The sequence below is a fragment of the Eretmochelys imbricata genome, chromosome 8, assembly GCF_965152235.1.
Source record: "Eretmochelys imbricata isolate rEreImb1 chromosome 8, rEreImb1.hap1, whole genome shotgun sequence".
Classification (NCBI taxonomy): domain Eukaryota; kingdom Metazoa; phylum Chordata; order Testudines; family Cheloniidae; genus Eretmochelys; species Eretmochelys imbricata.
In genome coordinates, this window is record NC_135579.1 from 101,872,750 (window position 1) to 101,899,950 (window position 27,201).

Sequence of the window (27,201 nt, forward strand, 5' to 3'; positions counted from 1 at the left end):
TACTGGTCTGAGTTGATTAGATAGGAATTTCCACAGAAATATGTTTGTTTCTAAACTAGATTTCAAACTCTAACTCCTAACTAGAAACATCCTCGGAGACCCCCTGGACGCTACTTAAGGAAATGAATTTAGAAATACCCTTGAGGGAGGGGCATCAGCAGATCAACTATGATTCTTAATTTCATATCTTGGAGGGGGGAGGGAGACTGTTTCCCAATTGCGTTCGATTTGGTGTCAATACCAGTTCTGTGCATCGGGTTTACACGAGCGAGCAATTTCTGCGGCGAATATTTTGTCATCTAACCTCTTCCCACTGGTGCAATTGAAAACCAGACATCGGCTTATTACTTTGGCTGTGAGGGGTAGTTTCCGCAATAAAGGTGAGCATTCTGCCCACTTCCCCTCCGGTCTCTTCTTGTTTGTTCTTCAGTGGTGCAGGATCCGGCCCCCAACTGGGTGTGTTACACAGATGCATACTGTATACACTCGCATTCACACTATGTGAAATAAATGAATGTGTCTTCACATCCAACTGTTCGGCATTTTCCTCAGGCGAGTGGTTCTTACTCAGCCCTCTCTAGTCCCCTTGACGTTAATCCAAATGATTCTGGGAAAAGCTTTTCAGGATCGGGTCCATACCGGGCAAAGGGGATGTTTTCCAAGGAAAATGTTTTCATTTGCAAGTCATACGTGAATGGGAGGAGACCGCTGGGCGAGTCTGCTTTAAATTACATCGGGAACGTCAAGAAATGGGAAGGAATTTTTGTATTATTATTTACAAGTTAAATGCATATTCTGCCATGTCCCCTGCTCCCACTCCAAAGCCCGTCGCCTCTGTATCTTCTCTGTAACGACACAGGTTCGTTTGCAGATGACGGCGGGGGGGGGTCGACTTATTTTATGAACTAAGGATTACTGCAAAACCCAAGATGCTGGGTCCGATCCTGCCCAGAAATCAACGCGACGGGAGCTTTTCTATCAACAGAAGTGGGGGGGCAAGATCTGGCCCGACAATGGTCCCCACCCCGTTACCACGTGGGATCAACGTGCTCTTTCTTTGTAGCCATTTGACGCGAGCTTTTGTCCGTCCATCCACCGCCCCCCCACCTCCGCCCCGCCCGGCGAAAGGTGATGGCTTAAATATTTCGGTCTCAGACTTGGCCTTGGGCTTTTATGTTAAGGTTTATGGCAAATAGCAGCTGGCTGCGGCTGCTGCTTTTGACGAGCACACCGCTCCCCAGAGCACCCTTACACTCCGTGTTCACTATTGCTAGTGTCCCGTTGACTCCGGGTGCGCTCCTGAGCACGATTAGCGAGTGCTGGAGGTGCAAGCTGGGGGGGGAAAGGGGGGGTCACCTGCCCCGCCAAACTCGCTGGGCCGCAGCTCTGAAAAGCTGGCTCTCCTGCCAGATAGTCGGGGCTGGTGGGGGCTTGGAGAGCCGGTGTTTGTCGCCCTTTAAGAATACATAGCAAGGTGCAGGGGGGTGGAGGGGTCCACTTTCACAGGAGGGATCCTTCAGCTGCGATTTGGTTCCCTGGCAGGCTGAGCTCAGGAGACAAGGCTGCAAAGGGTTGAGGGGGGAGCCTCCCTCCCTTGAACTCTCCTTTTCCTGCCTTTGTAACTCTCAGGACACGCCAGCCGGGAAGGGTTTAGCCCCCTCCTGCAGACGTGTTCTGGGGCTTGGAGGAGCGTTTGCTGGACGGGTTCGCACAGCGGAGCTATTTGCCTGGACCCCTCCAGGCCTCGGCGTGGTTTGCCATCCTTCCCTCCCTAGGCATTCACAGCTGAGCCACTGTGCTTAAGGACTCACCATCTACTTCGGACGGTGCAGGCCCAGCGGTAACATAACACTGGATCCTGCAGCCCTCGCTCTCTCACAGCTCTGGGAGACGGGGGGGCTGGGTTTTGCTTCCTAGCTGTCCAGTGCCTAGTACGATCAGGCCCTTTCTCGGGGTTGTTTGGTTTAGGGTGGAAGGTGAAGGGAGTCTTGTGATAAGCTCCCAGCACCTGTGGGCTCAAAGAACAAGGTTGGGGCATCGGTTCCAACCAGAGGGTGCTGCTGCACCCCGAGTCCCAATACCTATGGCCAGGGATGCTGGAACGATTTCGATCATGGGGGTGCCGATGATGGTGCTTGTTATTACTACTCCAAGCTCGGGAATTCAGCCCCACCGAACAAGGCTCCCCTGCAGAACTAGGGCCTGGCCTTTTCTCTTAGCCATATTTCCTGCCGCCTGCCCCATCAGGAGAAGGATGCATGCCGGCATGAACAAGGGAAGCCTCTTGGGAAAGACTTGAGAGCGGCAGGTCTCTTGTCTGACAGGTCGGGCCAGGAGGTTAGCTGGGAATTTGTGCCCAGGTGGTCTGCCCCTTTTACAACCGGGGGCGGGGGCAGGGGTGGGGGGCGGGAAGCAATAAAACTTACTGTAGCCGCAGTGAATAAAGTAACAAGAGGGACGCCTAGCAGCCTCCATTCAGACCGGCTCCTGGCCAAATGGACAAGCGGAAAGAGCTCCCCCCTCTCTCCTGTCCCATGTTTGCAGTGTTGGGCCCCGGACTGTAGCGGGACTGGGGGGTGCGGGGGCGAGGGGCTAGTGTGTTGGACCAGTTGCTGATGGTGACTGAGACAAGCCGGGGAGCCACGCAGAGAGCTCCGTGTCGCTGGAAAGCTGCTCCTGCACCGACCGAAGTTGGCCCCATAAAAGATAGTCTCACCCACCTTGTCTTATTCACGGCAGACGCAGGTAAAAGACCCCAGCGGTGAAAAGCAGCCAGCTGAGTCCCGCCCCCTTGTTTGGCTTGAATTACCAGAGGCCACTTAGTCACCTGGCTGGATTGACACCCATTAAGTGGCTCTGCTGGGCGTATGGCCTATTCCCCCACATCTAGGGCCCGATCCTGTAGTTCTCGTGGCAATAAAGGCTGCAGGATCGGGCCCAAGGCACTCGCCCCGTTCCTAACCGTTCTGGAGGGGCCGGATCCGTCTGCCATTGAAAGGGATTGAGATTTTTTTTTTTTTTTTGGACTTCCAAGATCAAGCAGATCCAGGAGAAGTCCCGGCCGATGGGCAGTGAAGGGCGGGGGCAAGCAGGCAGGGAGGGGAGCCACAAACTGAACGGGCAAATGCAGCGTTTGCTTCCACATCTTGTAATCATCTCCCCAGCGCTCTGTTTGGGTCCAAGCCCCAGCCACAAGCCAAAAGCTTTTCCTGTGCAGTTCATTGCATTAGCCATTTCTTCCGCGGGTAGAACCGTTTCTGGTCTTGCCTGTCATCACAACGGCTTCCAGGTGTGAGATGGTGCAAACCACTTCTGCAGTCGCTTTCTGTCCCGCCTCCCTCCCAAGAACCAGAACAAAGCAACCCGCGCAAGGCGAGCGACGTCTGCGAGAGACACAGTTTGCAAAGAAACTCGCGGCCGCTGTGACTTGAATAAAGAAAACCAAGTCACCCTTTGCCTTTTGGGGAGCACCGATTATAGTGAAATCACGAGTGGAAACTCTGCGTTTTAATCCAGCGATGTTTCGTGATTGTTTTATTACCAGCCCCAATGTGTATTTGGAAACTTTCTACAAATTTTAGGGGTTTGGTTTTTTTTTTAAATGGAGTTATTGACGGCATGGCTGAAGCTTTTTCCAGTGCACCAGCGTTTAAATATCAAAATCGTATCTATTCCCCCCCCCCAGCCCGCCCCTTGCTTTGTGTACAAAGAGATGCTGCACCTACCCTTGGCTAAGTTTAACAAAGCTTGAGCCAGCCCACCCTGCATCTTTGACTTGCAATTGAGCAAAAACAAAACCCCCAAGAACGCTTATTCGGAAGTGGTTTTCTTAGCCAAGGTTTATTTAGGTGGCTACAACCACCAACCTGTCCAGCAGGAGATTTAATCTCTATTCTCAGAGAGGGGGCAATCAAATGAGGTTAAAAATAATTTCCCCTGTGAAATGTGCCAGGTTCTCTGCTCGTGCTGCTGACATGGGGATTTCCATCAGGGTGGATAAATTTACTGGTGTCCCACATGACCGGGGAAGGGAGAAGGTCATGAGACTGAGATTTACTTTATAAATCACAGAGACATGGATTTCCACTCCGGGTACCGCATTATTCTGCCCTTGACTCGAACTCCGTTCAGTTGGCAGAGAGACGCCCGAAAACGCCCCGCGAAGGCGCAGATCGGTGGAACAAAAGTAGAATTTTAGGCCGCAAGTTATTTGCCCCGAATACAACATGCTTAAATGGCCGACAGAAATGGGAAATTAAATCTCTGCTAATAATGTGATCGTTCATAGATCGCTCAGCTGACCTAGAGAACCTGATTGCGGCTAGGAATTTAAGGAATATGTTTCCAAGGACCTCAGTGCCCCGTGGCGCAGATTGCCATCGAGGGCAATGGACAAGTGCCACCAGCTTGAGGATATGCCCCCCCCCCCAAATCCGATAGACTTTGAGAAGACATCAGTGCTGTGGGCTCTGTGTCTATCGATTTCGAATCGGATTCTTGCTGCCCTGGAAATCCATAGGACTGTTTGCCACTGGCTTGACTGGGAACAGGATCTGGCCCTTCCTCCAAAAACTGGTTTGCATTTTTGGTTTGTTGTGTTTTTATGTATTTAACAGCCACTGACAGGGCAGAAGGGATCCTAGAGCTAAACCACACAACAGATGGCGGAGGAAAGGCAAATCCGACAGGAAAGCTGTAGCCAGAGAGTCCACATAAGATGTGGGAGGGAAATATTATAATGTAGGAAATGTAACTTTTCCTTCAACTGTGAAGAAAGAAAGAAGAGACCATGCAAGGAATCTCTTTGATATGGTTGAGGATGTGAAACAAATTTTAGTTAAAAAGAGCAGTGACTATAATTTAGTCCAAAGCTGGAGCTGACATGAGCCGACGAGTCTGAAATGTGACCAGATTGCGTTTGCAGGGACAGCGCCTTTCCGCAAAGTTTTAGTTTATGTTTAAAGAGAAAGTGTAGAGGTCTATTCCCGCCCCTGGCTGTATACTTAGGAGGCTCTTTAGCTGCTTCGCTCTACCAACTCCAACCAGACAAAATCCTACATTAAAAGTGGGAGGTTTTGTCTGTAAAACCAAACACCAAGGCACACCACAGCAGAGCGACCGGCAAACGTCAGCCCTCAGACAACTCAGTATAATATTCAGGATCGTTTCGCTGGGGGAAGAGGGGGAGGCGGGGGGGGGGATCTAAAACGACTTTTGTTTCTGCCGTGCGGGGCTCATTTTAATCTGCTGGCCTGGGTTGCAAGTTGAGAGCCCATTGCGAAATTCACTCCAATCGTCACACGACATTCATTTTTGTGGCCAAAACAAAATTTACCTCCTCAGAAGCAGTTTTAGGGAAGGCCCCGGTCTTCCAATCAGGCGCTAGACTGCACTCAGCTAACCCTGGTGCCCACCAGCTCTTGATTGTAAAACCTGTTGGGGGCATTTGTTCACACAAACATCCACTAAACAAATAATTTGGTCGATATTTTCTTTCATTTTTCTGAACCAGAAAAGAAGAGAGAAATGCACTGAATAAAATTCACTGTCAATTAATCATACAGTCCTACTAGCAATGAAGTGAGGGGCTGGGGTTTTTTTCCTGGTTACAAAAATAAAAGTTTTCCAAGGAATGAATTAAAAGCCCTCTTTTTGAATCATTGCTTCTAAAGAACAAGTTTAACTTGTATATACTTGTGTTACCCGGTGAACCTAGAAGTATTTTATCATATTCATGTCTGAAATGTGGGGGGAGTGAGGAACAGAAGAGAAACTTACCCGGGGGTTATGGGGAAAAAATCCGTGTGGGGATCTGTTCACCAGATTGGAACCAGACTGAAAGACCTTGTTGGATCCGAATAAAACTGGTTCATGCCCTGCTTCTTGAGTATGCTAAAGAACCAGTGTAATTTACCAGCTAGAGCAAAACTCCCATTGACTTTCCAGGGGAGTTTTGCCTGGTACTTCAGCTACACCCAAAAACACTTTTGACACGGCAAAGTCACCTACTTCCCTCCGAAGTTTTCTATGATCCTTTTAATTCAGCGGCAGGGGAGCCTTTTCACTTCCTGAACGCAAATTTCAGGGCACTCCGGCTCATCTTTTGAGTGCTGGGAAGCTGAGCCAGGAAGAATGGGGAGGCGAGTAGTGGGAGTTTTGCTTGAGTAAGGACTGCAGGAACCGGCCCTGTTCGTTTCACAGCGTAAATTCCCCGCACCAAAGCGCAGCAAAATGAAATAACTGGTAAGAATCTCATTTTCCTTGAAAATGAGGTTACAACTGGGAGTTGATGGAATTTTAGCCCAACTTTTAGAAGGTGCGTGTGCATATCATTTCCTTTTTGATCAAATCAAGTGGTTGGTATAATTCCTGTTGCACAGTCTGACTTGAAAAATCTGATCCTAATTAAACAGGAAATACTGGGGAGGGGGGATGTAATTAACAAGAATCTGAAACATTGCAGAGAGACAAGTTAGCCTTTGCAGGACTGGACCCAGAAGAAATGGCATCTCCATTCCTTTTCCAATATATAATCTTCCGTGCAGATTTTCATTATGTTTTACAAGGCTATCTTTGGCAGGTGGAGAATATGAACTTTCGTTGGAAAAGAATGCTAATAACTTGCGATTTAAAATATATATGTATATATTTGGGCACTCAAGTGACACAGCATGCCTTGCCAAAATAAACACGAGCCATTTATAAAATAAGGCAAAATATCCATGGGTTTTAATTCGGGGAAAATGAGATGTTTTTCCTCAATCCAATTTTGGAATGAAACGGTATTGAATATTAACCAGGCGCCTCCGATTGGCACATAAATCTATTTCACTGTTCCATATGTGCCGTTTAAAATAATCAGACGGCCAATACCCTGATTTAGTTTATCAACATTTTATCCCTGGGTATCATCAAAGGAGTATCAAGAGCCATTAAAATTAGCATTTGAATTAAGATGGAGATGGAAACTCGAGATCAAAGCCTTCGGTGCTTGTTATGTGCCATCCTGACACCTGTTGCTATGAACTACATAGACTCAAAGGTTAATTTTATTTTTATTTTAAAAAGAGCACAAATGCTCAAGAAATGCTAGCAGGAGATAAATGGAAAAAGGGGGCTTCTATTAAAGGCATAAGGTGTTTTCAGGCTGTAGTATGGAGTAGTAAGGGTTTAATATCACTGTGATGTTTTCAAGCAGAACTCACATTACGATAGCTCGGTGTATAGCCGTTTCTAATTTCCATGCTCCGGTAAATTCTAAACTCTGTTAAACAATCAACTGTTGAGTTTCCAATTTTTTAAAAAAAAAACAAACAAACATTCATTAATACCTTGGTTGTCTCTCCAGCCTTAAAGCTGAATGCGAATCACAGAGATCCCTTTAGTCTTTCGCCTACCTGGAATCTATACAAGGCAGACTTTGTTGTTGATCTTGTTTCTGTGCAAGCGGCAACGCTAGCCACTTAATTCCTTCCACAGCAATGAAGCAAAAAGATAAAATTGGTTTATCCTGACCAAAAAAACCCCATAAAAATAATAATAAAAAAAAAGGTCGCGGCGCGGTTGCTAAATTGAATGATTGCACTGCAGCTGCATTGCGAAGACCATGCGAAAAATCCCTGTCTGCCTTCATGGCCTTGCTAATTTCGATGCAAAGTTCTTGCAACCATTTGAACTTTGCCAGCTGCGTGTCTCAAACCCAGCCTCTCCCCGCTTTCTAAACTTGGAATGCTACGCGATCGAAGAAGGATCCTCGCCGGCCGGGTGGTCGTCGAACCTAACCGAGGATCCGGCGTTCAAAGTTAAAGCCCACAAGTTTGTTTCCCAGTCACCGCACTGCGAACGGAAAACAGCCCCCCGGGTCGATGCAGCGTACAAGCCGCACGGCGAGACAACCTGGCCACTGTGATAAGCAATCAGTTTCAGACCAAGGAGGGACGAGATTAATACAAGACAAAAAGCTGAGGGCACAGAAAGAAAGGAGGCAGAACGAACTGAAGGGAAACTGGAGAGAAGCCTGGTTTAAAATGTCGTTTGATTCCTTCCCTCAGCTACCAAACCCTTTCACAACCAAATCCACACGGATTGCAGGTTTCCGATGCAAAGCGTATGTACGAGCCATTTATCTTTATTCTAGAGATGTAACAGACCCTTTGGATGGGGAGTAATTATAGGAACTATATTTGTTTCTCTCTCCTTTTTTTACGTGACGCTTAATTAGCTCCGAGGGCAAAATGTCAGTGAGTGCTTCCAGCAGTGAGGCTAAAATGGATTTTAAAAACCGCCACGAAAATCATTACATTCTGAAACGCTTTGAAAGGCGATTTTTCTTAATAAAACAAAAAGTGCAAAACCAGCGAGGGTCTTCCCTGCAAACAGTCACATTTTGTTTCACTGTAACTTTTGCTTCGGATTTCAAGCAGAGAATGGTACTGTGACACAAAATATAAAGTGCATTGGTGGATATGAAGTATGTGTGTTTGGGACCTGCAGTATTTTCTTACTTAGCCTGCATTGGACAAGGAAGCATGAAAGCTAAACTAAAAGAGGGAGCAAAGTTTGCAGCTTGGCTGATTTGTTCTCTAAAGAGCCACCAAAGCCTGTATTTAAGCGTGGAATTGAGGCTATATGAGAAGTCTCCCGTGTCTCAATCCATTCGAGCGTATTAAGTAACAAATATCTAAATATTCGCACTCCAATAGGCTCGAGGGGGCAGAGGTGCTGTCTGAGATCTTTAAATACCACTCTGAAAAAGTTTAGCTCCGGACCTTCAGCGCCGCACAATAAATCTTTATTTCATTTCAACATTTCCAAGGGGTTCCCCTCCCCACCGCCTTGCAAACTGAGTAAAACTGACAACGTCTATTATTCTCTCGTCGCTACCAACAATCCTTCCCCATCACTGTCACAAATGGGCTTTCAAAGCCTCTGAAACTGGACAAAGTTTTAAACTTCATCAAGTGGCCACTAAAATGACCCTTTGGGTCTAAATTTAAATATCCCAGATTTGAGCCCTAAATAAAAGATTCCGCCGCCCCCGCCACCCCACCCCAGAGGACTAGGCTCTGCTGCCGTCAAACTTTAGAGAAATAAACAAGTTTGCTATGTTTTTTGCATGTCTGTATTTCCCAAGAACTACAGCCCCTGGGTGGTCGCCCATGCAAAAAAAAAAAAAAAAACCAAAAAAAAAAAAACAACCAAAGAACAAAAAAGCTTCAGAAAACTAACAAGACGAGACACAAATTAACGTGGTTAATAAACCCCTTGCAATATCCAAAGGCAGATATGGCCTGGCAAGATTGGAAAGACCCTGTTACAGAAAGTCTCCCCTTGTCAGCCTCAGCGGCTCATATCTTTGTGTGAAATATCTAAAAACACTGCACGATCACGTTTTCCATCCAATAACTGCCGCTTGTGTTCCAAAAGCAATAGGCATTAAAGATTTTAAAACGTAGGGAAAATTTAAGAGGTAACAGTTTCGTTCCCAAAGCAAAGGAAGGATGAGAAACGTTGTGGATTAGGAGGGGGGAAATAGTCCACGCCTTTGCAAATATTTGTCTTAATTCACAAGTCAAGAGAAAGTGTCTCAAGCAAGGGTGAGATGACTACTCTAATTAAGATTTAAAGCAAGCGAGAACATGGGGGGTTCGTCTCAGAAATAGGAAACCAAAGAGGCCTGGCCATCAGGAGAGGGTTTAACCACTGGAAATCGGTGTTGTTTAGAAAAGGTGTTTTCCATAATCCAGATAATTTTTCAGCGCTCCGTTTAAACACAAAGACAAATATATTGGAGACGGGAAAGGGGCTTCTGACCTTCCTAATTCCCCAAATCAGTTTAAAACGCTCCAGCGGGTTTCTGAGCGCAATAATGGATACCAGAACCTGCCAAAGGAGGAGATCTTAGGAGAGAGTTTTAATGTGATTCCAGGAGCCTGAAGTTTCTGATGGGATGCGCGGTGGGGATTTAAAAGCCAGATCGAAATTGACGCGCTCTTCCCTCTGTCCCAAGAATCGTGATCACCCAATTTAGGCCAATGACTGAGGGGGGACACGGGACCTAACAATGGAAAGGGGGTTTCCCTCCACACCAGATGTGTTCTGAAACGTGTTACAACATTTGTTGTTCTCGGAGGCTTCCTCCTTTACAAACAGAAATGTTGATGAGAAGGATTTCCCTATCAATTGATTGTTAGCCATATCAAAAAGGGGGGGGGTTACAAAAAAGGAGGGTGACGCGCTCTAAAAACCATCTCGCGGGTCACATTTTTTTGTGCCCTTGAACGATAGAAGCGGTTGAATGAAACCCACTTCGAATCGAAACCTCCATACTATTTAGTATCTTCCCGGCGGCTGTTAAAGTCCCTTCAACTGACACCCCAGAAAGGTATTTACCTCCCCACCCCCAAACAGTCCACTAAAGAAACGTTTGCAAACGGGAGAATTCGGCTGGCATTTTATGTATAGACAGGAACTGGGCAGGGATCTATTTTGGACCGATTCTGCCAGTCGTTATTCAGGCAAAAAACTCCTAGCGAGGAAGGGCTCCAGGACCGGGCGCTATACTGTTAACATTCAGGTCTTCCGCCTTCAATCTTTCTAGGTTTAGAAGGGGGGGGGGGTTGGGTTTTTTTTTTTTTGCCCCCCTCCTTTTTTTTAACTGCAGTTTTCGAACAGAACAGAACAAATTCATACCCGGATTTTGGCAACAGATTCTGCTTGAATTCTAACATCGTTCAGTGATCGGTTATTGCCAATGCCCCCTTTCCTCCCCCCAACAAACAAACAACCCCCCTCCTTTAGCCAGCTCGGCGTGAAAAGCGATCCTCAACGACAGCTTAAAAATAATGCCCCGTGAAGATCAAACCGACAGAGTCAGCCAGCCCCGTAATCAGAGGCCATTATCCGCAGTAGCCACCCCCTCTAGAGTTAGCGTTATTCCCTATTTCGCTGTTAACCCCGCCGCCGTGGCAAGGCTTGGCAGTGAATCGAGGGCTCTCAGATCCGGCAAACCCTGGGGTGCAGCGGAGTCCGAGCCCCCTGCCCCCTCCACACAGGAAAGTGAGGGGGGCCCTAGGGTCTGCAGACAGTAGTTTTTACGGATTAACCACCCCACGCGTCGTACAATATTCGTTTCTAAATACCACATTCACAGCGAGGCCTAGAGAAACCCAGAGCAAAAAAATCAACCCACCACGACACAGAGTCAGGCTGCAGTGCAAACGAGACAAGTCAACGAGGAAGGTTTGATCTCGTTTTGGCTCCGATCAAAATTGGTTAGCTTTCCCTGGTAAATTTCATTCATGGCCACAGAGTAACATAGAATCATAGAATATCAGGGTTGGAAGAGACCTCAGGAAGTCATCTAGTCCAACCCCCTGCTCAAAGCAGGACCGATCCCCGACTAAATCATCCCAGCCAGGGCTTTGTCAAGCCTGACCTTAAAAACTTCGAGGGAAGGAGATTCCAACAACAACAAATATTCTCCCTTGACCGGACCGGAGCGGGGAGGAATGGGTGAACAAGACAAAATGCCAGCCACAAAAGGGGATTTCAACCTAACAGAAGAATTTTTTTAAGTGGGGGGGGGGGACTGGTATGTTTGAAGCCATCATTGTTCTAGTCAATGAGCAAAGGGTGGAAGCCTCAGAACAACTATCAATTGGGTTTGGGTAACGACTGGTTTGCAATCTGCTACCTCTCTTCTAGGAAGAGAGTTGCCCTCTTAGGGGAAATCCCAAATACCTGGGGCAGAACAACACCGCTGTCCTAAGCAAGATCTGCCCAACGGGGTTTTAAATGCAATGTCCTGTTGATTAACTCTGCAAACCAGACACACTGGCTTTACATTTTACATGCCCGATGGACCGGATTTCATCCGAAGTGCTTCTCAAACTATTTTTTACCAGCCACTAAATTCTATATTTATTTAGTTCCCTGCCACAGTTTCCCACCGCCCTTCATCCCCCCCCCCCCCCCCCGGCTCTTTTTAAAAATCGCTCGCTACTTTTAAAATAAAAACCCTGATGTATAAATTCTCTCCTTTCTCCCTATGGATCCCATATTATTGAAACCAACCTCATTCATGAAAGAGGATCGGAACAAAATTAGTGTCTCTTCACTATCTTCAGTATTTAATTCTAACTCCAACAAAGGCTCCGGGGAGAGAGAAAGGGCGGGGGGGGGGACCACCCCTCTAGTAATGAGCTTGTCAGAAACACCCCCAACCTAGACATTTAACTACTTGCACGCAAGTTCTAGCCAAAGACAAGGGGAGGCCGGAAGAAGAAAAGAGCTGCAGAAGCTCTTCAGTGTTTCCACCATGTGCTTGGCAATCTGCAAAATAGATTCATTGGCCTCCTCTTTTCTCCCACGTCGAGCCTTGTAGCCCCTTTTGTAGGAGCTGGACATGAAAGGGGACAACCAAGTGTCCGACAGAAGATCGCTTTTCAAAAGCAAATGTGCGTGAGAGCGAGATGTGAGACCGCTCGCTGGGCGCCTATTCAGGGGAAACAGCCCCTTAAGCAACAACATCAACAAACTCAGCTGAGGCTCGAGGTGGATTAAGAGAGATGTAAAATGCTACACGAATACGCCCCCCCTCCCCCCCCCCGCGCACACACACACTCACCCGCGACTGCTCCTGCCTGTTAATATATTGATCTCTATGGGGCCGGAGTCCATTGGCACAATGCGAAGCTGGTAAATGAATATTTGAGGGGGGGGGGTGGATTGAATCAGTCTGGTGTAATTCACTGAAAGGGCAAGGCTCTTTGAACACAACTTCCCTGCTTGCTGCACAAGAGACCAGGATGCTTCTTTAAAGTAACCCGATTGCTTTCAAGTTCCTGCGTGACAATACAAAAAAAAAAAAAAAAAGGTGGGGGGGGGCAGGGAGCGTTGCAAGATGTTTATTTACTTTCGTAAGTTGTTGCAAAATGTAGGCAGAGCGCTCGAGTTTCATTGGGCCAGCCGAACTCCTCGGGCCCCAGGAAAAACAAAATGCTTTCAGCTATTTTCCCATGGGTCAACGTTTCCAAACAAAATAAAAAGGGGGAGAAAAACAACCCCCCCCCCCCACACACACACACCGTATTCTCTCCCCTCCTTCCTTAGGAACAGCCTGGCAACAGCGAAAACAGCAGTTCAAGTGGTTGCCCCATGTAGAACCAAAACTAAAAGTCTAATCATGGAAAGGAGATTTTATAAACCTTGAATTATGATTTTTTTAAAAGGGGGGGGGCATGTTTACAAAAAGAGCAAAAGCCAAATTTAAACTTTTAAATTCTGACCGGGTAAGAAGAGGAACTAAAACATTTACCCTGGGAAATAAAACCAAAATCAATATATTGATGACCGTCTGTCCTTCTAGTCCGCTTTCCTCAATGTCTATTGAAGAATTCGGTTCCAATTTAGGCCAGCTAAAACCTAACAAGTTTGGTGCTTCAGTTTAGCCGGAGCTTTCGTTTTCAAGTAACCAGAAGCCTCCCCCTCCACAGAGATCTAAGTGGTTTTATTTTTAATAGTTACTCAGTTTCTAACTTTTGTCAATTGGATAGCTACATCACTCCGTTCTGAGGCCCGGAGTTAGCGTGGGGGGTGATCAGTTCTTACATTAAGAAAATACATAAGAACGAACCATCGTTTGGGGTTTTGTTTTAAACAGTTCACAGACATTTATTAATTTACACCATGGTGGACAAAACTGCGTTGGCCTTTTCCACAAAGTATTCACAGATTCCCCCAATAAAATAGATAGGACGGGATGCACAACCAGTGAAGAGAGTGGAGTGGAATCTGCACATTATCTCCCCAATAATCTATATACAAATAATTACAGATACATTAAAAAAACGCCCACCCGCACATTTAAAGGGTGGAAAAACTGGGATTAAAAAAAATGAAAATTATAAAGCTTCCTGATATCTCCGATCTTTTAAATGTGTATTTGAATACGTCTCATTCAAAAGGTCCTGAGTTTCACGGATTTTTTTTTTTTATTAATATACTGGATGGTGCCTTAGAAGTAAAACCAATCAAACCAAGATTAAAAAAAAATATCGGATCATTAAACATTTTCCTCGAGAGGAGAAAAATATGCATACGTTTGAGGAAACCCTTAAAATCAGAGCTTTGAAGGAACGCTTTTTAAAAATACCCAGACATTGTAAACTCCCCTTGTAAGTTTCAAGCCCAGCTCTCTCGCCAGGACGTTTGCAACCCGCAAAGAAAATGTTTCCAAGACCCGAGATCGATTTAAAAAAAAAAAATTAACAGCTATAAAATGTTACATTTTAACCAGCTGAATTTCCCATCGTACAGTATGGACACTTTATAAATGTACTTTTGGAGTCGGGAGGGGGGTGGTTTATAATTCTTTTTCGAGCAGAGGGAAGAGATACAGAGATCTGGATGCGAACGAGACAAAAACACAAAAAAGAAAGATTTCCTACCTTAAAACACAACAGGAGGAGAATTTGGGAGGGGGGGGAAGGTATTTTTTTGAAGGGGGGGCTTTGTTTGTTTGTTTGTTTGTTCTCTTTTAAAAGGGACAGCTACTCAGAGTTGTGATTTTGCTGGGAAAGTTCTGTCCGGGCTGCAGGAGAGCCTCGTGGGCCAAGTTTAAGGGGTTCTGTGCCGCTGCCAAAGCAGGAGTCAGCATGGCCAGGACTTGAGCCTGGCTCCCAACTTGGCCCGCGGCGTAAGGTGAGGAGGTGGGGGGGCTGCTGTGGGGCTGCGGGGCCGCGCCCCCGATAATGTTGTCTATGGAAAACGAAGGCCTCCGGGGGGTGCTGTGGCCGCCGCCGTGGCTGTTGTCCGCCTTGAGCGTCTGCAGGAGGGCGGCGGCGGCGGGCAGGGCGGTGGGGCTCAGCTGCGGGTGGTAGAAAGGTTTCCTGCAGCTCAGCTCGCCGCCCAGGAAGGAGGGGAAGCTGGGGGCGCCGGAGAAGACCGAGGCGGCCGGGGGCGGAGGTCCGGGCAGGGGCGGGCAGTGCGGGGGCTGGAAGGGAAAGGTGCCCCCCGCCCCGGGGTGGGGCGGATGGGGGTGCTGGTAGGTCTGCAGCTGGAGGCCGTAGTTGTAGCCGTAGGGTCCGTAAGGGAAGCCGGGCAGGAAGGGGCCGGGGTCCCCCCCGGCGCGCAGTAGGAGCTCGGGGTGCGGGGGGTGCAGCGGCGGCTGCTGCCGCTTGAAGCGCTTCCTCCGGCGCAGGAAGCTGCCGTTGTCGAACATGTCGGCCGACTCCGGGTCCAGGGTCCAGTAGTTGCCCTTGCCCGGGTTGCCCGGCTCGCGGGGGATCTTGACGAAGCAGTCGTTGAGCGAGAGGTTGTGGCGGATGCTGTTCTGCCAGGCCGGGAACTTCTCCCGGTAGTAGGGGAAGCGGCCGCTGATGAACTCGCAGATCTCGCTCAGCGTCAGGCGCTTCTTGGGGCTCTGCAGGATGGCCATGGTGATGAGCGCGATGTAGGAGTACGGCGGCTTCACCAGCGGGTTCTTCCCGGCCGCCGGGGGCTTCTCCCCGGGCGCTGCGCCCCGGGCGCACGCCGGCTCCGGCGCCCCCGGAGGGGACCGCCTCTCCGGGGAGCCCCCCAGGCGCGCCTTGCTGCTGGCCCCGGACCTGGGCAGCCCCAGAGGGTCGCCGTCTTCGTCTTCCTCCTCCTCTTCCTCCTCCTCGCTGAACTTGCCCCCGTCCTGGGGGGGGCCCACCACATCGATATCCACGTCCTCCACCTCGGAGAGCGGCTCCTCCTCCGGGGAGTTCTCGGACATGATCCCGCAGCCGCTGCTCCTGCTCCTGCCCAGAGTCATTCTCGGGTAGCCGGGCCCGGGCTCCCCCCACCTAGCGGCGGCCCCCGGAAGGGTCCCGAGGCGGCGGCGGCGGCTGGGGCTGCGCGGTCCTCCCTTCTCTCTCCAACGGGGCACTGCCGGCAGCAGGCTCCGGCTCCTTCCCCAGCTTCCCGCCGCTCTCCGGGCGGGAGACAGTCAAGGCAGGATCCGGGTGGCGGCTGGAGGGGGCGGGGGGGGGGGAATGGGAGTAGGAGGGAAGGACACAGAGGGGCTGGGGGCTTGCGATCGCTCCTTGGCAGAGTCTGGGGGAGGGAGGGGCCCGGGGAGGGGTGGAAAAGGGGATGGGGGTGGAGGAGGGGGGGCTGTGGGAAGGCGCCCTCCCCCCCGAGCTCAGACCCAGCGGAACTTCTCACACACTGAGAAGCCTGCAACTGTTCCAGAGGCCTTTATACCGCAGACAGCGCATCACGTGCCGCAGCCACCGCCGACATCCGCCGGCCGCCCCTCTCTGCCACTTACCCCTGGGGGCAACCCGGGCCAAGCGAGCCCCTTCCCTTCCCTCACACCCGAGCCCCGAGTGCAGCCGGGGGAGGGAATTTCCACCGGCCGTAGCTCTTCCCCCCGGGCTTCTGCATCCATCCCTCGACGCTAGTCCCGCCCTGCGCCCGCCGCTTTGCCTTTGCAAAACCCCCACGCTCGCCCCTGGGCAAAGCCCCCTCCCCTGGACTTCACAGTCTCCCTCTCTGAGCCTGGATTTGCGGGTGCACGCGTTTCTCTACCCCAGCTATGCCGGGCTAAACTCAGCCCTTCCCAGCAGACCGAAAAGGAGCGTTAGCCGGAGATTTCGCAGCACACCCATGCCACCCAACCGAAGGAGACGCCCCACGCCTATCGCTTTGCTCCCTACCTGAAACATCGCTCCAGGCAGCTTTTTTTTAGGCACCCAGTGTGACTGTGATATTTAAGTGCATCCTAATGCCCTGATCCTGTCCCTTGGTCTCAAGAATTCACTGAATGGGGAATGGGGGCGGGGGGGGGAATCACAGCTCAAAATACTGGCAGACCTGACTCTCCTGGGGAAGGGGGAGCAAGAGGGTGGAACTGAAAACACGCGGATGCTAAAATACGGATTGCGAATCAAATCCTCCCCCCACCCACTAAAACTGCACTCATCTAGAGAGCTAGGGCAGAAGGCTTTCCTGATGCAGCTCCGGCTACGTGTATAAAGAGCAGAGGGTCGGGGGTGGGGGGGGTCAGGGGACGCTTTCCGCATGGGGTTAACACGACGCTTGGTTAGCACCAGCGCGCCTTGCAGACCCCTAACAGGTCTTAAGTTTGCCACATGCAGGTTTTATGGTTCCCTACGTAGACAGACCGTTCCCAAGGAGCCAGGGTATTTGCACTGCCCCTTGGGACGGGAGCGCACGCTTTCCCAGGGAGATGCTCAGCTCCCTGCTGATTTAAAGAAAGCTGCTACCGGACAGGTGTTGGACAGAGAGGGGAAAATGCATCTTCAAGCTCAAGGCAAAGCAGCTCCCAGAAAGAGGCTGTCGGAGGTAAGAATAAGTTCCCCAGCCATCGCCTTTTCCCCATAGGGCAGCCCAGCTTTCGGGCCCGATCCTTCTTCCAGTCCCTACCCCCAGCCCATCTGGGGGCTTATCCAGGAATGTAATATCGATGGCACAACGTATTCACCGGGGGCCATGTATTCGGCGCAGGCTTTCCTGCCCCGCACGGCTGAAAGTCCCCCCAGATCACCGCCACTTGGCAAAAACCGAAATAGCAGAGAGCAGATCAAAAGCTGCTTCTGTGATGAAGATCGTCCAGGCAGCGACCCCCGGTTGTACCTGCGATGAACCCCAAGCAACGCCGCTAGCAAGTGTCTTTAAAACAGAAGGGAGAGCTAGCTCTCTGTTAAATGAGAGACGCCTTGCTTCCAATCCATACACGCCCTTTTTAGCACCTTGATGCTGGCGTCAGCGCGAGTTTTCTGTCCCTTAGGAGGCCAAGCTATTTTCTATTTCTAGCGTCCTCCAGAAATTCCCGTCTTATGGCTGAAAACAGGGGGGTTACAACCGACTGCAATGCACCAACCCGCAGGGTCCCTCTCTCGAGCTATCGCGACGCTAAATGAAGCAAGGGATGGAGGAGAAAGCTGTGGTCAAATGAACCTCGCTAGATTGGAAAGACTTTATTTCAATCGGGCTAATGAGGCCCGTGGGTAATGTCCGCACACACGGCTCATCCACTTTCTTCAGTATCACTTTCCTGTAGGTGCTCTCATAAAGGAAGCCTGGTTAATTCACGAGATTTACCAATTTTTCTTGTGGCGAATTAAAGGGGGAAGCGAACAAGCAATAGGGTACCGTCCCTGTAATCCAAATACAATAGGGGAGTTTTATATAGGGAAGAGTTTGCAGCGCCTTCTTCAACTCCCCCCGATTACCACCACTTTTACTCCTTGCCCTCCCCGCAAAACGAATGGAGACGTTTTCCCTTGCAGAATTAGGGGGCATATGAGTCATCCCTGAAATCGACCAGGCTAAGCGTGTAAGAAAGGATTAATCGCATGAAGGTTGGCAAGATCGGGCCACTGCTGAGAATAATTCGAATGCAGTCCAGGGCCCGGGGGGGAGTGCTTCGCTTCACCAGGTGTGAGAACGCTTCGGTTGGCAGAGTCCTGGGTGGGGAGGAGAAGCTCCCGTCGGATACCAAACAACTGGAATTTCAACAAGTGGGATTTTAAAAAGAGCCCCATATTTAGCAGTGTGAGAAACTGCCGTGATGAATTGCAGCTCGCTGCGGCTGAGGAACAGGTGCGACCATTTGGTGGTCAAATCTCCAGCACTAATACCGCTGAACTGGGCCAAGCAGCTGCATCCTCCCCGCTTCCAAATACCGCTCACAATTATTCAATTCCTAACGACTCGGGCACAGGCTCGCTACAATTAGAGGGCTCCTTAATAAAATTTCAGCAGTGCATGCCAGGCATTGTCCTGGACTTCTCAAGTTTAAATCGATATGCAATAGCCCGCATCCCATAAACAAACTTAGTTCCTTTTTGTAGCACTGGAATCAAAGATGGGTTTTATTTACTTTTTTTTTTTTTTTTTTTGCAAAAAGGCAACCACTTACTGATTTGGGGAAAACCCCACATGGGTAAACACAACAGCTGCGCTCCCTCAGTTTTACACTCCTTTAATCCCAATAATGTGCACTGGGAATATATTTTTTTTAAATTCTAAATTAAGGACTAAATGCTCCGGATACTTGACATCTTTTCTATCCGCTTTGTTTAAATTAGCTATTGAATAATCAGAGCCTTGGAAATCCGATAAGGAAGGACAAATGTAAGTGCCGGGGCGACTTTTCCTACCTTTCTTAAGTAAAAGTAATAATTCTGCCTCCCCTGCACAAACGAAAGTGTTAAAAAATAAATAAATCCGAAGCAGCTGCTAGCGATTCCGACCACACACACAAAACGTGCTATTGAATTTCCGCTTTGTCTATTTCATGACTCAAAGTAACTGCCGGGAGCTGGTGTCTTTATGGGCGTGGAAAAAACTTTGATTTTAAAATCATTAAGTAAAGGTAAAGAAGGCAGCTGTTAAACCCTCCCCCCTCCTAGATTTTGCAGCCGAATCGAGAGCAGCCAGGGTGAGAACCATCCCAGAGGAGGCAAAGACGAAACTGACAAAAGGATCCTTTAGAGTTGAAAATCTCCAGTCCTCGCTATATAGAGAAGCCTGAACTCCTGCCTGGCTGAGTCACGTCCGAAACCAGTTCGATCGGCCTCAAAATTTCCTTTCCTTTACGTTGGCACGCTCAGGTCCCCTCAGAAATCACCAGTGGAAATGAACCAGATGTGGGTTTACGGTCCTAGAATTCCCATCAATTGGGGAAACAGGGCAGTACCCATGCGGGGTAAACTGACTGGTTTTCGTGCCCAACAGCTGCTGCCCTGTCGAAACACCAAATACAATTCGATAAATGCCAACCGCCTGTAATGCCGAACAGGCTCCTAGATAAACCACCCATAGCTTAACTCAACAATCATCAGCCCAGAGCGATGGAGACACTTCGCTGATATTACAGACTCCCGTGGGTTCAATTTATTGTATTTATTCCCTAGAAACCCTTAGATTTGAAACCCCCTAGGGGCTACGCGACCAGAAAGATTTCAAAGAAATCATAAATACAGGAGATTTTTGTTTCTAGGGAGGCAGGAAGGCTCAGTTCAGCTGGTTTACTGTAGAGAGATGCAATCAGCTCGCGTTTGTCAAATCGCTCAAAGTGTATACCTCAAATTCCTCTCTTCTTTAGCTTAGAGCACACTGAACTAAAGTAAAGCACATGGGGGGTGAACAGGCTTTAGTTCTAAATATCACATGCCTAGATCGGCGATGACTGACATTTCTAAGGAAAAACAAAACTCCATTTCAGATCAGCAATGGCCTGAGAGGAAACACAGTCTGAAGGGCACTTTCCCCTTTAACTCTAAAAGCACTTCGGTAGGTCCAATTGATTTGAAGTTCATAGCCTCAGTGCTCAGTTTTATCCCACCAGATTGGCTACTCATGTTTGTGGTGGCTTATTATGGACACACACAGGGTACTCTGCACCTAGCCCTTCTGAAAGGAGGGTGGGAGAAAGAGCTTCCACTGACATTATGACAGATGGTCACATCATAGAATTTTTTCCAAGTTTTTCTTTTAAATGGTTAGTTGGCATATTGGGCTTCAAAATGAGACTGACAATAGGCCAGTCAAATTGTTGAGGCCCTAGTCCATCCGAAAAGGGATGAGACTTATGTATAGACAAGGCTTTCTTTTAATTTTCCAAATACTTTCAGGTTTAAGGGAAAAAAACAAAACCAACAACCCTCTCCCCAGGCGCTGGCTCTAGGCAGGATTTCTATTCAGTTCCCATCCTCAATTCCCCCCTGTCTATCGTCTCTCCCCCCTTTTATATGGATTTATAAAATATTTTAGGGGGGAGGTCTGCTGTCAAAAGTGGCTACATTATAAATCCATAGTCAAGTTTATTTTCTGTGTTATTGTTCCCGGATGTGACGCCTACACGTTACAAAAAAGTTAGACAGCAAAAATAAGTCAGCAGATCAACTTTACTAACCCTTCTTCTTTTCATTCTAAACCTCTGTTATGTTCTTTATTACCCCAACTGCGTGGAAACTTTTTAGGCTAGTGTTTATTTGTTGTGCATTTCTCCTTAGTGAGGGGATACAAGATTTCTCCCCAGAGCTCCACATTTTAAAATTTCCCTTAAAGTTTAAGACAGACTGCCTAATCACAAGATCTTTGCCTTTAAATAAAACCATTAATTGCTGCTTCAGTCTTCATGAAACTGGTGGAAATAGGTGGGGGCCTGGCTGATCCCACTGATTTCAGCAGGTAAAATCCCCTTGGGCTGGTGTCAGTAGGAACAGGCTTGGGCCCAGTCAAGTTTTAGGGCTGAAGCAGTAGTGAGAGCATGTTTTTCCTGTGAAAACCTTAAGTCAGCCTGTCTGGAATCCTGGGCTTTTTCCATTTGCCAAAGGTTATTCAGAGTAAAAGGAGAACAGTTCCAGGAGCACCCTCTGTAGAAGTAAGGACTCGATTTCTTATGTCTAGCTCCTTGCATTGAGATTGTCCATGCACAGGTCTGCAGTGAATGGATATTGGCCAGATAAGTCTTTCTTAGCCAAGGGCCTGATCCTGTACTCCTTATAGGAATAAACTTCCAGCGTTAGTTTTGGCTGTATAGAGGGTGCAGCATTGTGCCCTCTGCTTACATTGGTCAGGCTGATACAGTACTTGCTTGGTTTGTCTAGACATGTCGGTTATTATTTTGGAGCTTTCAGATTTCCATTGCAGACAGATTTGCTCCTGGGTTCTTTTCAGATGATCTATTGCGTTTTGCAAAAAAATTTTTTTATGCTTCCTTGGTTGAGTACCATTTATATTCACTTATTCTGATGAGACTCATCTCCAGGTCCCCAAAGGCTAGCTGATAGATTTTGCTGCATTGCCTTTTTGCTATCAAGCTTTGGCTGTCCTCTAACTTTTTTGAAAACACTAAAAAGACAGATCTGTTGCTCCCTGGGATATCCCGAGGGTCTCTTTTTCCACTTATGCGATTTCCTTTGATGCTAGTTCTCTTCTTTCAGTTTCCAAGGTTCAGAATTTCTGATCCCTCAGTGACTCTGAACCTCCTTTTCAGCCACATATTACCCAGATTGCAGAAGCTGATTTACTATGATTTAGGCCTGTTTCCAGTCTGTGGGCCATGCTGCAGTATCCTCTAGATGCTGGATCTCAAAATGCTTTTATCACAGCCTAGGTTCACATCCCAGATACTTCCATCAAGTTGCAGCCTGCAGAGAATTCTACCATTGGAATAGTCACTACTGTGTTGAGGGGGTTTTAAAAATTGCTTTGGCCAAAGCAATTAAGATCTAATTTAGGTGTCTAAAATTAGGTACTTAAAGAATGGTCTGATTTTCCAAAATGTTGAGCACCAACAATTTTCATTGATTTCAGTGGGAGCTATGGTTGGTTTTTAAGAATGCCTTTGTGATTTTAAGAGCACAAGTTCAGTGGAGTTTCCCACTGGGTCCTTAAGACCTCTGGGGGAAAAAAATTAGGGGATTAGCTTTAGGCACCCAGGTTTGAAAATATTTATTTATGTCCCTCTCTTCTAGAGCTTATTTCCATTGCATATTAAAGCATGACCCAACACTCAACCTTGGATGAAGTCTTAATACTCAGCTGTTTAATCCAGCTTTGATACAAGCTTTTTGTATAGTTCCTCCTGACTCTCATATGAAAAGACGGATATACGCACAAGTGACTTAGTGGAACTTGGAGTTCTCAACTCAGAGGACCACATGCATTTTTGAAAACACACCAAATCTGGTTCTCCTCTTCGCCATAAAAAAACACACCAAATTGCACAAGTGCGTTGAAGTTAATTGTGCTTTGGCACATGCAGCCACACACATTTAGAAAAGCCAGCATGCCATCCACACAAAGAAAAATATCCTTAAGAAAACAGATCTGTTAATCACTATTATTTTAAATCCCAAAAACAAAGTTAGAAAAATCGCAAGGAATTGTATAAGGGATAATATTTTCCAACTGTGGGTGTCTGCCATAACACATCTGAATAAAAGGCTTGATTCACACAGATACTGAGCAAAACAGCCTCTATTGAAAATTTTAAACCAAGATTTTCAAGGGCCAGATGTTCAAAGTCTGTATTTGTTCATGCCTAGCTTATGCCCAGACATTCCAGTTGCATGCAGGTACACGAGCTATTTGTGGATGTGTATGGCAAGATAGGAGCCCATCTGGCCTCATATGTGCAAAGATGCCTGGTTTTAACACTGGGTATGTGTGTGCATAATAGGCATGTGCCCATAAAAATAATATCCTAGGTCTTCTATAGTACTTCACATCAGCAGATCCCAAAGTGCTTTACAATGGAGGTCAGTACCATAAATTAGTTTCCCCATTTTAGGGGTGAAGATGAAAAGAAGTTAAGTGACTTGCCCAAGGTCACCCAGCAGACCAGTGGCAGAGCTGGGAGTGTGTGAATGCACTTTAACACATTGAATGGTGCAAATCTGGCTTTTACATGCAGATGATAATATACAGCATATTTGACCCATTAATTCCAAATAATATGGCTGGAAGTAAATTTAAAAACTCTCCCCACTTTACATAAAAGGGAAGTAGAAACCTTATTTTAAAGGAGAGAAAATTAGAGGTAGGTAAAATTTGAACTCTGGTACTGTTGATTTATGATTAATACCATTTATTTGTATAATAAGCAGTCATAATAATGACCCAACAGCACCAGAGTTCAAATTACATGATACCGTAATATTATATTGTTATCATTTGCATCATAATCCCTTCTACCTCGGTGTTACTCTCTCCCACACACTCTCCTTTACAGCCCACATTGAGAAAACGAAAGCCAAGGTTAGCATATGCCACCACATTCTCAGCAAGCTGGTTACATCAGAGTGGGGTACAGACCCGTCGACTGTGAGCAGCCACACCGGCACCTTGTTACTCCTCTGCCTGTACAGCGTGGGCGTGATCCCCCCAGGCAAAGAAGCAAGACCCTGTACTGAACACCGCCTGCCACTACATTACAGGGTGTTGTGAGCCTGTGTCAACAGCCTCTACTTCCTCACCAGCGTTGCTCCTCCTGGAATATGCCTGGAAGTTGCTAGTACTGTTGAGTGCCCAAGGCAACGCACAGATCCAAGACATCCACTGCACGACAGACCACCAACGCTGAGTCAGCTGAAGTCACGGCTAAGTTCTCTCACCACCGTTAAGGATGATCCAGCTATCGCGTATGCACAGATATGGCGAGAAGCAGTCGGAGGACCCGACAAGAAGGTTAGATGCTATCATGGTACCAGATGCCTAGCTGAAAGCAAAATCCCACAGCGCTAGGCATTGTACAGACATGAACGGAGACAAGTGTCTTTGCCCTGAAGAGCTTCCAGTCTAAATAAGCAAGACGGAGGGTGGGAGAGGAAACAGAGGTACAAAGTGGTTAAGTGACTGGCCCAAGGGCATACAGTAGCTTTGTGGCAAAGCTGGGCATAGCACGCAGATTTCTGGAGTCATGTTCTAGTGTCCTAGCCACTGTTCCACAGAGCACTGCCTCTCCTGTACACTCCCCCCTGCTGCTCACCTTCGAGGATTGCTTGAGCATTTGAGTCTTTAAATCCATTCATCCACCTTGTGACCTTGGTTCTCTCTATTTTTGAGGAGGAGAAGGGGGGGGCGTTCTCTAAAGCTACATAAATGTGCCTGCTGCAATTGTAAACACCCCACAATATGAAAGAAAAGTGGCTATTGGTGTCAGGCAGCAATTTCATAGAACTTAGTAAATTGTAACAACCACTTTGCCACTTACCCCTGCGAAGCCAGCAGGTGACCTTCGCCTCTCGGATGTGCTTTAATAATAGTGGGCTCTGGACCAGCCCCTAGCTCAGTGGTACACAGTCTCCAGTAGCCAAGGCATTTCTTGCAATGCTGGAATTAGATCAGCTTGGGTGGGCCCATATGAAAGGCAATGGATTCCTGGCACAGGTGGTGAGGTATGGCCAAGATCCAATTGCAGGATCAAGGCCTTATTTTCTGCACAGTTTAAGCTGGAATTTAAAAAGAAAAGCTTTCTGGCCCTTATGGGAGTATAATACAGTCCTGGGGAGACTTGATCCGGAGAACACCACACTAATTCAGACTCTCCTGTTCCAATAGCAGGTCTTCCATGGTTGAGCTCATCTTTGGAAAGATGCATTGAGTAAGATTCCACTGGAGAAAGGGCACAGGGTTGAGCCAGATGTTATTTCACAGCTTGATAAATGATCTGGAGGAAGAACTGAGTTGTAGCTTGATCAAGTTTGCAGGTGGACTGAACACACTGAAGGGAGTGGGATACAAGTGGGGAGAAGGAGAGGAAATATTACTGGAAGGAGAGAAATTAGAAAAATGAAGATGATAAACATAAGATCATGAAATAGTGTATAGAAATCAGCAGAGCACATGAGATATAAGCTAGAAAAAAAGTGAGGATACAGAAAAAGAGGGCTATTGATATCCATATGGCATTGTCACAGGTAAGGCTAAAGAGGTTCTAACTCTTCCCTATACAACCTGGATAAAGGACATCTTTGGAATCCTGTATATTGCTTGGGGAACTTTCCTCCACACCAGTCAGACCTCAAGAAATGGGACAGAATCCAAAGCAGAATGAATAAAATGACGCATGCCATGGAGGCTGCAATTTATCAAGGTAGGTTGTTTAACAACGTAACCCACCCTCTATTAAACAAAGAGGCCTGATGAGCTTTGTTATTCTGTGGATGGTTTTTAACATTGCTATAGAAATATCATTAGTTTTAATTTCATTAACTGCCTAGACTTTGAATTAGGCACCAAAGGTGAAATTCACCCTGTGCTGAAAGTCAGCACAAAGCCTCTTTTGAGGGCCAAAGTGGGATTTGCAAAGTGCCTAGCCCTTAGCATCATAGAAATGTAGGGCAGGAACAAGCCTTGAGAAGTCATCAAGTCCAGCCCCCTTACCAAGGCAGGACCAAGTAAACTTAGACCAGTTGTTGAAGGGCTGATACACCCCATCACCCTTTGGGGGCAGGAGAGAGGTGTGTTACGGCCCTGCAATTGAGTCTGTAAGGCTGCCCCGGTCTTGGGGCTGCGTGGCTATATGGCCTTAATCTGTAGCTTGGCCCTTGCTCTCAGGGCAGGGCAGGGCAGGGCAGCGGCCAGAGTCAATAGTGTAGGTGAGCTGGACCACCACCCCAGTTGGGCGGTGGCCAGGATAAGGGGACCTGGGCCCACCCTCTCCTCTGGGTCCCAACTCAGGACCCTGTCAGTGGCAGGATTTTCCACCACCAGTTCAGTGGTGATCCTACCAAAAATACACTGAGCCTGTCCCCAGTTCTACCACCACTTACTCCCAAAGTTTCCCTGGGTCACTTCCTACCCAATTTTCTGCAATTCGCTGCCTCTGGGTCTCCATGGTCTCTCCCCGCTCTGCAGTGTCCCAAGCCAGTGTTTCGGGATCTGTTTCCATCTAGCTGGCCTCCACATCCTGGAGTGCAGGTGTTTCTCCTCCAGGACTCAGTAGCACACCTCCTTCCTCGCCTGCAGTCAGCCAAGACTGAGCTGCTCTGCTGCCCTTTATATCCTGTCTCCAGCTGGAACATGCCCAGCAGAGCCGAAGGGGCGTGGCCTCCTCATCCAAGAGAGGAGGGTTAACCCCTGCTGCACCAGTGTGGGGCTGATATACCCCGTCAAACCATCCCTGACAGACGTTTGTCCAACCTGTTCTTAAAAAACTTCAACGAGGAGGATACCACAACCTCCCCGGAAGCCTAGTTCAAAACTTAACTACCCTGAGAGTCAGAAAGTTTTTCCTGCTATCTAACCTAAAATCTCCCTTGGTGCAGAGTAAGCCTATTATTTCTTCTCCCACCTTCAGTGGACGTAGAGAACAATTGAAAAGAGTCCTCTAACACCCCTTAATTTATTTGAAGCCTGTTTTTCAGGTCCCCAATCTTCTTTTCTCAAGACTAAACATGCCCTTTTAAAAAAAAAAAAAACAGACTCTCCTAGTCAGGTTTTCTAAAGCTTTTATCATTGTTGTTGCTCTCCTCTGGACTCTCTCTCTCCAAAGCGTGGTGTCCAGAATTGGACACAGTACATCAGCTGAGATCTCCAGTATTACGTACAATGCTCCTGTGAATACCCTCCAGAACGGTATTAACCTTTTTTGCAACTGCATCACTTTGTTGACTCTCAGTCAATTTGTGACCCATTACAACTTCCAGATCCCTTTCAGCAACGCTACCACCTAGCCAGTTCGTCCGCATTTTG

At 47.8% G+C, this 27,201-nt stretch overlaps 2 protein-coding genes across 2 annotated transcripts in view; one reads left to right on the forward strand and one right to left on the reverse strand.

Moving 5' to 3' along the window:
• The window catches only part of TAL1 (TAL bHLH transcription factor 1, erythroid differentiation factor), a 250,857-nt gene that overhangs the window by 62,446 nt on the left and 161,210 nt on the right, over positions 1 to 27,201 (forward strand). The window lies entirely within an intron of this gene.
• On the reverse strand, positions 14,540 to 15,799 carry FOXD2 (forkhead box D2). The gene has a single exon (XM_077824939.1). The coding sequence runs from the start codon at positions 15,797 to 15,799 to the stop codon at positions 14,540 to 14,542; it is 1,260 nt and encodes a 419-aa protein (XP_077681065.1).

Excerpts from the sequence above, each read along its gene's own strand:
- FOXD2 (XM_077824939.1), bottom strand. The coding sequence starts at position 15,799 with ATGACTCTGGGCAGGAGCAGGAGCAGCGGCTGCGGGATCATGTCCGAG.